The sequence below is a fragment of the Pelobates fuscus genome, chromosome 4 (genome assembly GCF_036172605.1).
Source record: "Pelobates fuscus isolate aPelFus1 chromosome 4, aPelFus1.pri, whole genome shotgun sequence".
NCBI classification, from domain to species: Eukaryota; Metazoa; Chordata; class Amphibia; order Anura; family Pelobatidae; genus Pelobates; species Pelobates fuscus.
The window spans coordinates 103607837-103619987 of NC_086320.1; the positions used below are offsets into that span (position 1 = coordinate 103607837).

A 12151-nucleotide genomic window follows, 5' to 3' on the forward strand; every position below is an offset into this window, starting at 1 on the left:
CCTAGTTTTGGGTAAAGTTTTGAAGAGATTTTTTTTCAATGTGAAGGCCGAAAGATAGATTGGGGTCTAGCAAAATACCTAGATATTTAAAAGAGCAGACTGCTGTCAGTGTGTTATTTGAATTTGTTCTTATACACAATTGTTGATTTTGTAGTTTACGGAATTTAGGAACAGTTCCAAAGATCATTTTAACGGTTTTGTCAGTGTTTAGGAAGAACTTGCCATCCGCTATCCACTTTTCTACCTCTGTGAATTGGTTTTGGAGCACAGCCCCAAGCTGCGGTAGCTTGGGTTTACTAGCGTAGATTACAGTGTCGTCTTCATACATATTTACAGTGGAGGATTTGCAGACGTTAGGCAGAATATTTATAAATAATATGAATAGCAGGGGCCGAGTATGGAGCCTTGGGGAACACCACACGTGACTGGAAGAGGGAGGGAAGCACAACTTAAAACAAAACTAAAGGTGACTAAGAGTTCTATAATAAAATGATTTGCTTAAAATTGTTCTATTCTATAATGCAGATAATGGTTAATTAAGGTTAAAATTTGTATTGTCATTGGTCATTTTGCCAAATGTACAGAACTGTATATATAGTGTGTATACTATTACAGAGCTTCAGAATTTTTCTTATTTACTCTTTCACACCATTCAGTTGTAGTTTAATGCATCTTGTGCCCTGCAGGATTCCGATCTTCGAAGTGCTCTTCTTTTAGAGCAAGCCGCTCACTGCTTCATTAACATGAAGAATCCTATGGTTAGAAAGTTTGCTTTTCACATGATACTAGCTGGACATCGCTTCAGCAAAGCCGGCCAGGTAAGCTCGTTTTTTATCGTATTTCAAATAATAATTGTATGATTCCTTATGTGGTGGTCGCTATGCATGCAGTTGCATACTGAACTTGTGGGAGATAAGTTTATTGTATTATAGTTTTCCCTTCTTCTTTATATGTCTCCACCTTAGATTTATATAATATAATGCCTGATAACACAACGTTCTTGCAATCACTAAAGGCACTCTAGATTAATGAAGCTGTTTTGGTGAATTGATCATGCCTCTACAGTCTTACTCAATTTTCTGTCATTTAGTAGTTAAAATCACTTTGTTTATACAGCCTTAGTCACACTCCCCTGCATGTGACTTACACAGCCTTTCTAAACACTTATTGTAAAGTGTGATCTACTGTTTAAACGTCTTTTATTCCACAGTGTGTTTAATGTAGAATTGCTTATCTCCTGCTCTGTTATAGCCTGGTAGACCTTGCAGGAGCCTTCTGAGTAAAATTAAAGTTCAATTTACAGAGCATAAGGTAATTCCTTCTAAAGTAAGTTTTCTGACTGAAAATTAAACCATTTATTTCATGCAGGCTCTGTGAGTTATTGCCACGGGAGGTGTGGCTAGGGCTGCATAAACAGAAACAAAAGTTATCTAACGCGTAAATGGCAGTGAATTGAGCAGTGACACTTCAGAGGCATGATCTTTTTACAAAAACGGCTTCATTAAAGGGAACCTGTAGGCCCTTACGTGGGCCTACACTTCCTTGCCTTGATCACTTCAGCGACATCCGGCTCCTCCGGCGATCACTGATTTGCCCTGCTCGAGGACACTTCCTAAGCAGAGCAAACCTCCTCATTGCCGGTGTCTGAACTGAGTGTCGCCACACAGGGCCGGCCTTAGGCATTTAGACGCCCTGTGCGAAAAATCTTCACAGCGCCCCCCCCCCCCCCCCCGTCATCCATGTATGCTGTTATGTTTGTGTTGTCTGTGTATGTAATAGTACGTGTGATGACTGTGTGTGATATGTATGCTATGTGTGATATTTGTAATGGGTATATTAACAGTGTGTGATATGCGTGTATTGGTTGTATGTGACACACACACACACACACAGAGTCAGACGGCCATACACACACAGGAAGACATCCACACACACACACAAGCAGACAGTCATACACACACAGGCAGACAGTCACACACACACACACACACACAGACACACACAGGCAGACAGTCACACACACAGACACACAGAGGCAGACAGTCAGTCATACACACAGACACACACAGACAGTAATACACACAGACACACACAGAGGCAGACAGTAATACACACAGACACACACACAGTCATACACACAGAGGCAGACAGTCTCTCACACACACACACACACACACACACGCAGACAGTCATACACACAGACACACACAGGCAGACAGTCAGTCATACACACAGACACACACAGACAGTAATACACACAGACACACACACAGGCAGACAGTAATACACACAGACACACACACAGTCATACACACACACACACACGCAGACAGTCATACACACACACACGCAGACAGTCATACACACAGACACACAGAGGCAGACAGTCATACACACAGAGGCAGTCATACACAGTCACACACACAGAGGCAGACAGTAATACACACAGACAAACACACAGAGGCAGACCGTAATACACACAGACACACAGTGGCAGACAGTCATATACACACACACGCAGACAGTCATACACACACACACACAGACACACACAGGCAGATAGTCATACACACAGAGGCAGACAGTCATACACACAGACACACACACAGAGGCAGACAGTAATACACACAGACACAGTGGCAGACAGTCATACATACACACACACACACATACACAGAGGCAGACAGTCATACACACAGACACACACACAGAGGCAGACAGTAATACACACACACACACACAGTCATACACACACCACACACAGGCAGACAGTCATACACACACACACAGAGGCAGACAGTCATACACACACACACACAGAGGCAGACAGTCATACACACAGACACACAGAGGCAGACAGTCATACACACAGACACACAGAGGCAGACAGTCATACACACAGACACACAGAGGCAGACAGTCATACACACAGACACACAGAGGCAGACAGTCATACACACAGACACACAGAGGCAGACAGTCATACACACAGACACACAGAGGCAGACAGTCATACACACAGACACACAGAGGCAGACAGTCATACACACAGAGGCAGTCATACACAGTCACACACACAGAGGCAGACAGTAATACACACAGACAAACACACAGAGGCAGACAGTCATACACACAGACACACAGAGGCAGACAGTCATACACACAGACACACAGAGGCAGACAGTCATACACACAGACACACAGAGGCAGACAGTCATACACACAGACACACAGAGGCAGACAGTCATACACACAGACACACAGAGGCAGACAGTCATACACACAGAGGCAGTCATACACAGTCACACACACAGAGGCAGACAGTAATACACACAGACAAACACACAGAGGCAGACAGTCATATACACACAGACACACAGTGGCAGACAGTCATATACACACACGCACACACGCAGACAGTCATATACACACACACAGAGGCAGACAGTAATACACACACACACACAGTCATACACACACCACACACAGGCAGACAGTCATACACACACCACACACAGGCAGACAGTCATACACACACACACAGAGGCAGACAGTCATACACACACACACACACACACACAGAGGCAGACAGTCATACACACAGACACAGAGGCAGACAGTCATACACACAGACACACAGAGGCAGACAGTCATACACACAGAGGCAGTCATACACAGTCACACACACAGAGGCAGACAGTAATACACACAGACAAACACACAGAGGCAGACAGTCATATACACACAGACACACAGTGGCAGACAGTCATATACACACACACACACACACGCAGACAGTCATATACACACACACACACACAGACACACACAGGCAGATAGTCATACACACAGAGGCAGACCGTAATACACACAGACACAGTGGCAGACAGTCATATACACACACACACAGGCAGACAGTCATACATACACACACACACACACACACACACACAGAGGCAGACAGTCATACACACAGACACACACACAGAGGCAGACAGTAATACACACAGACACAGTGGCAGACAGTCATATACACACACACACACACACACAGTCATACACACACCACACACAGGCAGACAGTCATACACACACACACACAGAGGCAGACAGTCATACACACAGACACACAGAGGCAAACAGTCATACACACAGACACACAGAGGCAGACAGTCATACACACAGACACACAGAGGCAGACAGTCATACACACAGGCAGAGAGTCACACTCACCTGACAATCACACAGTTATTTTTTTTTAATCGGCTGTGTGGCCGCACGGCGCCCCCTGCTCCATGGCGCCCTGTGCGGCCGCACAGCTCGCACACCCCTAAGGCCGGCCCTGTCGCCACACCACTCTCTTATATCCCATAGCCCATGCTAGCAGCGCTGACTAGGGTGTTTCCACTTTGGTTGCTAAGTGTGGAGAGCAGAGGGACCACCTGTGGGAGGTCCCTACTGATCTCTCTGTCAATCAATTGTTGACAGTGAGTGTCTGTCACGGAATTGAGAGACAAATAGTTTTTTCTCCCAATTTAAACATTGGCTAGCAAAACCGCTAGTACAATGTATAGATTGAATTGTGTGCTCTATGGAAAAGAGCTAAAGTTGTTTTGGACACAACAGGTGTCCTTTAAGCTAGAGTTGTTTTGGTGACTAAAGTGTCCCTTTAAAGTAGATTTTATCTACTTCAAGCAGTGCCAACTCTGTATTTTATGTTGGAAAAATGTTTTTCAGCAGACATTTTTACCTACCTGCCATAGAAATCTTCTTTGTACTGTTTGTAGTGTAACTTGCTAGTTTTGGATTGTATTCGTGTCTAGATTATAATAAAGAGTTTAATCTTTTCAATGCCAACTTTTCAGTTGCACATGCGAACTCTGAAGAATATTACAGTACCACCTTCATAGGAGGTCCACATAGCCAGGATATTTTTAATACAAGGTTTGCTTTTTATGAACCAGCCATTGTTTAAAACACTCGGATCTGCACAAAGTAAAACCATGGGGGCTTGGTAAAACATTTACTCCCAAGCCTTTGGAATGTGTCACCCAGACTAGACATTCTGTTAAGAATATAAAGGTCACAAGGAGTTTGGATCAACTTATTCCTGCTATAGAATCGAGAAACAGGAATGTATTTTATTTTGTTTATCCTCTGTTAGCACAACCACAACATTTTTTTTTCTTTCTATTATTATTTTTTTAAACAAAGCAACAGTGCCTCCAAACATTTGACAACTGGCAGCTATTGCTATTTGTTTTTTCTGATCCTCTTTGTAATTCATTTTTATTTCTTTTTTTACATTAATATTGCACACCTCTCGGGGAGAAGCAAGCAGATTGGTTTCAATCTATATTATCTATCACTTTTTTCCACCACTGGTTGTTTATTATATAAATACTATTCATAATTATTTTTTCATTTACTTGGTCATCATACGATTTCTAAAATGACAGAAACACATGTGTAGAATCAATGTGTCTTTCATTCCCTGCTGATTTTCTTTTTAATCTTATAAACGTGTGTGTGTATGTGTATGTGTGTGTATATATATATATATATAATTTTTTTTTTCCCTTATATATTTTCTAAAATGTTTTCCTTATTAGCAGCAGAGTAAATTGCAGCATTAAAAAAAAAAAAAAAGAAAAGAAAAGAAAAATCTTCGGGTGATATTTGGTTTTATTTGTGCTTGCTCCACGGTGCAAATTCTATATCATTTCTGTCCTTATTCCGTTTTGATGCTGTTAGATTCTTATTTTAATACATGTCCCATGTGTTACTACATGTATTCCATCAAATTTAGTTGACTATTGTTTTCTTTGATATTTAGGTTTGAAATTGCTGAAAATCATCTTTGATTTTTTATTTGTTTTAGAAAAAACATGCATTGCGCTGTTACTGCCAGGCTATGCAGGTTTACAAAGGAAAAGGCTGGTCCCTTGCTGAAGACCACATCAACTTTACCATCGGTCGTCAGTCGTATACACTTCGTCAGCTTGAAAATGCTGTCTCTGCATTAAGGCATATTTTAATTAATGACAGCAAGCAGCCTGCATCCCAGCAAGGAGCTTTTCTTCGAGAGTATCTGTATGTCTATAAGGTAAAATGATGTGTGTTGTATGTCATGGCTTTCACTAAATACAGATTAAGGAACACCACACACACACACACACACAAATACAGTTTTACATTTTACAAGGCTATCTAAAATTGCCCATCTCCGCAAGCAAATATGGAGATTCAATTTCACCATATGGTAATATTGTGTTAAGTCTACAACTGTGCGATAGTACCACAATATCAATGGGTCCTGTACTCCTTTTAACGTGGGAGACAATTTAAATAGTGCTAGTACTGAATGAACTAAAATAATTTAATCTATTGTGAGAGTGTTGTGAATATATGTCATGCAAAATTAATGTGATAAACAATTAGTTCACATAAGTTAATTTAGCACTATTTAATTAGTCTCCCACATTAGAATTGGTGTAGGACCCACCAATTTTGGGTAGTATCGCATAGTGGTGGGCTTAACATGATATGGCCATATGGTGTAACTGAATCCCCATATTTGTTTGCTGAGATAGGGATTTTAAATAGTCTTGTCAAATTTAAAACTGTATTTTTCTTTGTGCGATGATCCTTAATCTGTTTTTTGTATACATTTTAATCTCGTCGGCACTACTGCTGAAATAAATGCATGTTCCAGGTGTGGCCCCAAAAATTCATTTGTTTCCACTAATCATTTGTAGGTAATTTTAGGATTGTTGATTAATTTTATTCTCACGTTTCTCCGATTTAATACAGTATATTTACTAAGCTTTGCCAAGATCTCGAAATATGAGATTACCCCCACTTTAAGTTTACGTTGTGCTGTATGTCGGGAATAAAATGTATTCTTGTAGAACCCCTTAAGTACAGAGGAAATTGTCCAAGCTCTGAACCAAAACAAAACCTAGAATTTGATTTCATTTCACATCAAATATTTACAAATTAAACATAATTTAATATGAATACAATCTAAAAAAGTGAGAAATTATTTATTTTTCATTTGGTTATTTTTTTAATTGTAATTGTCATAATACTGTTGGCGTTTACTGCAATTAAAACACATATTTATGTGCTATGATGTCTCCCAAGTTTTATGGGGTTTTGGCGCGTTACATGATAAAGTACAGGGCTTGCAAATTAAATTCTCTAGTATTTCTGCTGAGCTGTTCTGAATTATAGTTATTTGTACAATCTTGTCAAGCAAAGTCAAATTAGGAACGTTGATCAGAAAATGTCATGCTGAGTTAGACTTAGCTGTCCCATTTAGATCATTTCTACGGCATTCTATAAAAGGAACACTATAGCGTCAGAAACAAATGTGTATTTCTGACCCTATAGTGTTTAAAAAAACATTATTTAGGTCCCCAGTTCTCCCTTGCCACCCTTAAATAAGTAGTTTGCTTACCTTTATTCCGGCACCAAGCGGGTCCACTGGCTCTGCTCCCAATTTGCCTCCTTGGCTGAGATCATTACAATTGACAAAGACCAGTGTCTTTTCTATGTTATATAATAACCAAAATAGATGCTGTCGTATCTAAAATGACAAGCACAGTTACTACTCCATTTTTGCACGTGTAACAAGTATATGATCCATTGTTCAAAAATGTGTACAGAATTTAAAACCCATGCCTCCAGCCAATTAATGAATTAAACATATTATGTCACTCCTATAAAATCAAGCCTCCATTTTGTTATCCATACAGTATTTTCCCCATTTTCTAAGGTGTTTGAGTTCTATAAAGGCTTGGTAAAGACAGCATATAGTTTAAAATATTGCCAGTTCATCTTAGACTGGAATAAAATGTTTGTTGTTTATTGTATGTGCAATTATTGTCGCTAATTGCACATACATTTCTGCCTATAATAAATAAAATCCACTGCAAATGCATCTTAGAGGAGGCAACATAAGCAAGATTTCTCCAAATTCCAAATTTTTCTTTTTAATCTTCTGCTGTTAAAAAAAAATCTGCATTACCGCAATACTCTTACCTAGAATAACAACTTGTCCCTCCAGTGATTCACACCTGTGAGACAATTAAGTCTCAAAACTGCAAGACTTCCTTTTCGTTCCATGCCAGGGATATGGGGTTTCATAAGAAGTTGGATCTTCGGTCTCACATACACACTGGGACACTTTTTTATTTTTTTGGTTCCATTTAGGAGTTCACTGTATATGTTGCAGGATTGCTGGAAAGTTGTGATCTGTTAAATCCGTTAGGCACCAGGGACTTTTAGATTGGAGCCCTGATCTCAGGCAGCAGAACATTTCCATGAAAAGAGCAGAGTTCCAGCTTAGTGTCAGTGAATCATAAGACACTTCAAGGGACAAACAAACTACAGTAAAATGTTTCATTCAAGGCTCTAGGAAATGCTTTAAAGTTGTTTTGTTTTTTTGCATATATTTGCTGGAATTTCTTCCTTTGTTTTTGTGATTTATTAGAAAAGTTTTTCTAAAAGCTCAGTTTTGTGGTTAAGTAATTTAAGTTTACACTGCATTAGTTCTTTTAAATTGTTGTTTTTTGAACTGTCTGTAATGTGCATGTATTTTTTTTTTATTTTTTTGTCTTTTCAGAATGTATGTCAGCAATCTCCAGAGTCTCCTTTACCTCAACTCCCTCTACCATATATCAATAGTAGAGCCACCCGTGTCTTCTTTGGACATGACAGACGGCCAGCTGAAGGTTAGTTCCTAGTTTTATGTGGAGAAAAATAAATAGGTAATCTTGTTTTGTTTTTGACAGACGCCAAAGTATCCCTTTAGTGTTACATGATTTGAAATTTTGGAGAAAAGTAACCTTGGTTTTATTGTGACCTACTCTCTAAACGGTTATCTTTCCATAAACCATTAAACTTTTTTTTTTTTAGCTCAATGTATTGCAAGACTATGTTTGTATGTATGGATATAGATTTATATAATGTTTACATAATCTTCTTTGTCTCTGTTAAAACGGACAAATCGGTGTGTGGGCTATTGGATCAGACTTGCATTATAGGATGCTTATGTACTTGTGAATTGTAACATGTAGAAACAAAGAAACAATGTTTCTATTTCTTTACTTATTGGGTGTTATGTGCTTTGTACTGAACTGGATTTTGCTGTAATTTATTAAATCTTTACTATACATTTAATGAAAACTTTGCCTCATATTGAAAAGAAAAGAAAAAACATTACCATGTTATAGACAATTTCCAAATTTCCCTTTAGGCATCTTGTTTGCGGTGAGACATTCTGATTAGCAGATGAAACAACATGAGTTATTTGTACAGCTAACAGAAGCCACTCATTTAGCTTATAATTCAGTTTGTTGGGGGGGTTCTTTGTTTTTGTGTAGGTGCACTAGTGCCATAAATCTTACTTTGTACCATGGTTTGTGACATATGTGCATTTAAGCTGTGGATGGTCAACGATTGGCTAACAGATTTTAAACCAAGGGTCATTAAGAGGTAATTATGATTGGGCCAGATTGCGTATTTTCTCAATGATAAAAGGCTACAATGCAGGTATAGGTTTATTGTTTAAAAAAAATCAACATTTTATTTTATGACTATTCTGGTTAACATTGCTCCCAACTGTCCCTGCACCTTGGGACACCAGGGAACCATCCTGGGGTAGCACACTCTGCATGGTCCTGCATATTGAGTGCTGGTCAGGAGGCTGCATGTTGGCTGACCTACCCCCTTAGTGGGCAACACTCCAACTTCCCCAGCCGGCCCACCCATTATGAGTCATACTAGTGATGCAGGTATGAGTTAATATTTTCCTTTTTATAAACTAGTAATAATATAAATCAAATTTGTACTGTTTCCATAAACAATAAAATGCGGTTATTGAATTCTGTGCAATTTCTCCAGTACTCCTGCTTCTGATGTCCAGCTGAATTTTTTTAATTTTTATTTATACACAAGAAAATACATGCATATTCAAAGCAGACCTTATTATTTCAACATAAAGCATTCATTCATAGTTAGATGCATTCAAATTGAAATGCCAGATTTACACAACTATACATTTGATGCCCTCAACAACAAGTGCTGCTGTATGAGTTCACATTTCTGTGCTTTTGCAATTGTATGTCAACGTTCGTCTTATACCTTTCTTGATTATCTTTTCTATTTGTGGTAAAATGGCTTATTTGAACAATATGTGTACTTTATTGTATCTGTAATTGTCTGTACTGTGCAAGTTATCTTGAGAGCTTGGCTGAGAATATTTGCTCATAGAATCCTCATAACCATACCATAACATATATGTAATGCCTGATTGCAGCAATTGTAAGTAATGTTATGTAATACAAAATCTCCTGTGTTCAGGTTTGTTAGTATTTTAAGGCACCATGTGAAGAAAAGAGAAAAAAAAAAATTCTGGCTTACTCTTAAGTACCAAAACCACTTAATGGTAAAGTGATTTCCAATGGCTGTCCTTTAGACTGTTTTATGTCCTTTGTTGACATGAGTCCAGTGCTCCTCCATGAAATGCATTATATTCAATTCTTCTTAAGTGTTGGTTTGGCAGATTGTATTGAGAAGCATTTCATTGATTCCACAAAAGCGATAAAGTTTGATGACATCACTTAAACACGCATACATTATAAGGGTGCTTCTGGGACTGATTAATCAAACATACAGAATCCAGAGTAGGCACTCACTCACTAAACATCGGCTTCAAAGTTCCAGCATTTACTTATTTTTTATGACATTCCATAAGCCTACCACAATGGTAATGTACACTGTTTTAGATCTAAAAACAAATGTTTTTTTTGTTACGGCGGGGGCATGTTTTTTTGGCTCTTAAAATAACCAAAGAAGTTTGGATAGATTAAAATTAAATTGATGTTTATTATGTTATAGGTGAAAAACAAGCTGCGACACATGTAAGCCTTGATCAAGAATATGATGTCGAATCATCGCAACAGTGGAAGGAGTTAGAGGAGCATGTTGTTGCTGTAGTTAATAAAGGTGTCCTCCCTCCGAATTTCCAAACAACTCAGTATTGTTTAAGCAGCAACTCTGATAACTCAAAGTTTCCTCTTGCTGTTGTACAAGGTAATTTCAAAATGAATTCATTTTCCCCATATGCGACCTTTGTGGAGGGCAGTTTATTGAGAAGTACTAAGACAACTGTGTCTTACAGTATTTTTGTATGTAGGAACTGACAGGCAGGAGAGGGGCACTACCCTCCTGTCTGTGACCCGGAGATTGCACCCAGGCAGTTCTTGCGGCCAATACTGTAAGGCAGTGTTCTATTAGAACGTGCCTGCTACTTCCGTTCACTCAGTGGAGTAGAAAGTGAATCTCCCCAGCTGTTTGAAGATCGTTTCTAATTTCAAATATAAAAGTGTTAATTTCCAAATTAAATTGGCACTTTTAAAATTGGGAATTTTTAAGGGATACTCCACTGCCATCCAGCAATCCAGCAACCGTAAGTGCTCTATGGGTGTGGAGTGCTCCTTTAAAAAATGCCCCATGAATACCTGTTCAATAAAGCTTTTTGCAATCAAGAACTCCTCAGAGAAATGGCTAAACATAGTAACTGGGTTTGCAGCTCTCAAGCTTTAGTCCTCTGATTTTTTATTTATTTTTTTACATTTATTTTACTTAATTTATTTTACTTTGTTGACATTCCTGTGCACCTTGCTCCTATAGGACAGATAGAGAAAATTTATATTATAAATTTACTAAATTATATTAACTCGGCTAGAGTTGTCCTGGAGAAGTTCTAAATCGAGAATAATTTATAATTTAACATTATTTCTTGGTAGATTAATGTCTCTCTTTGTTTCAACAGAGCCAATAACTGTAGAGGTGTCTTTTAAGAATCCACTTAAGGTTCCACTTTTGTTGACTGATTTATCTATGCTGTGGAAATTCCATCCAAATGACTTCAGTGGAAAGTCAAATGGAGAAGTGAAAGAACCGATCAGCAATGAAAAGGATTTGATCCAAAAGGTGGTACAAATTATTTTGCCTGTTTCGAAAGCTACCATTTTGTATTCTTTGGCTTTCATATTTTGTTATTGTGTTAATTACATATGGATTGCAGTCTGTTCTGCATTGCAGTCTGTTATATATGCTCTAGAACACATTTTATATTTAT

General features: G+C 38.5%; 1 protein-coding gene across 3 annotated transcripts in view; it reads left to right on the top strand.

Moving 5' to 3' along the window:
* TRAPPC8 (trafficking protein particle complex subunit 8) overlaps positions 1-12151 on the top strand; it is a 101202-nt gene that overhangs the window by 54845 nt on the left and 34206 nt on the right. For all 3 annotated transcript variants that reach the window (XM_063451442.1, XM_063451439.1, XM_063451440.1), the window contains 5 exons: positions 687-818; positions 5882-6106; positions 8630-8738; positions 10906-11100; positions 11843-12003. In XM_063451442.1, the coding sequence (XP_063307512.1) occupies positions 687-818; positions 5882-6106; positions 8630-8738; positions 10906-11100; positions 11843-12003 (822 nt within the window). The remainder of the gene's footprint in view (positions 1-686; positions 819-5881; positions 6107-8629; positions 8739-10905; positions 11101-11842; positions 12004-12151) is intronic.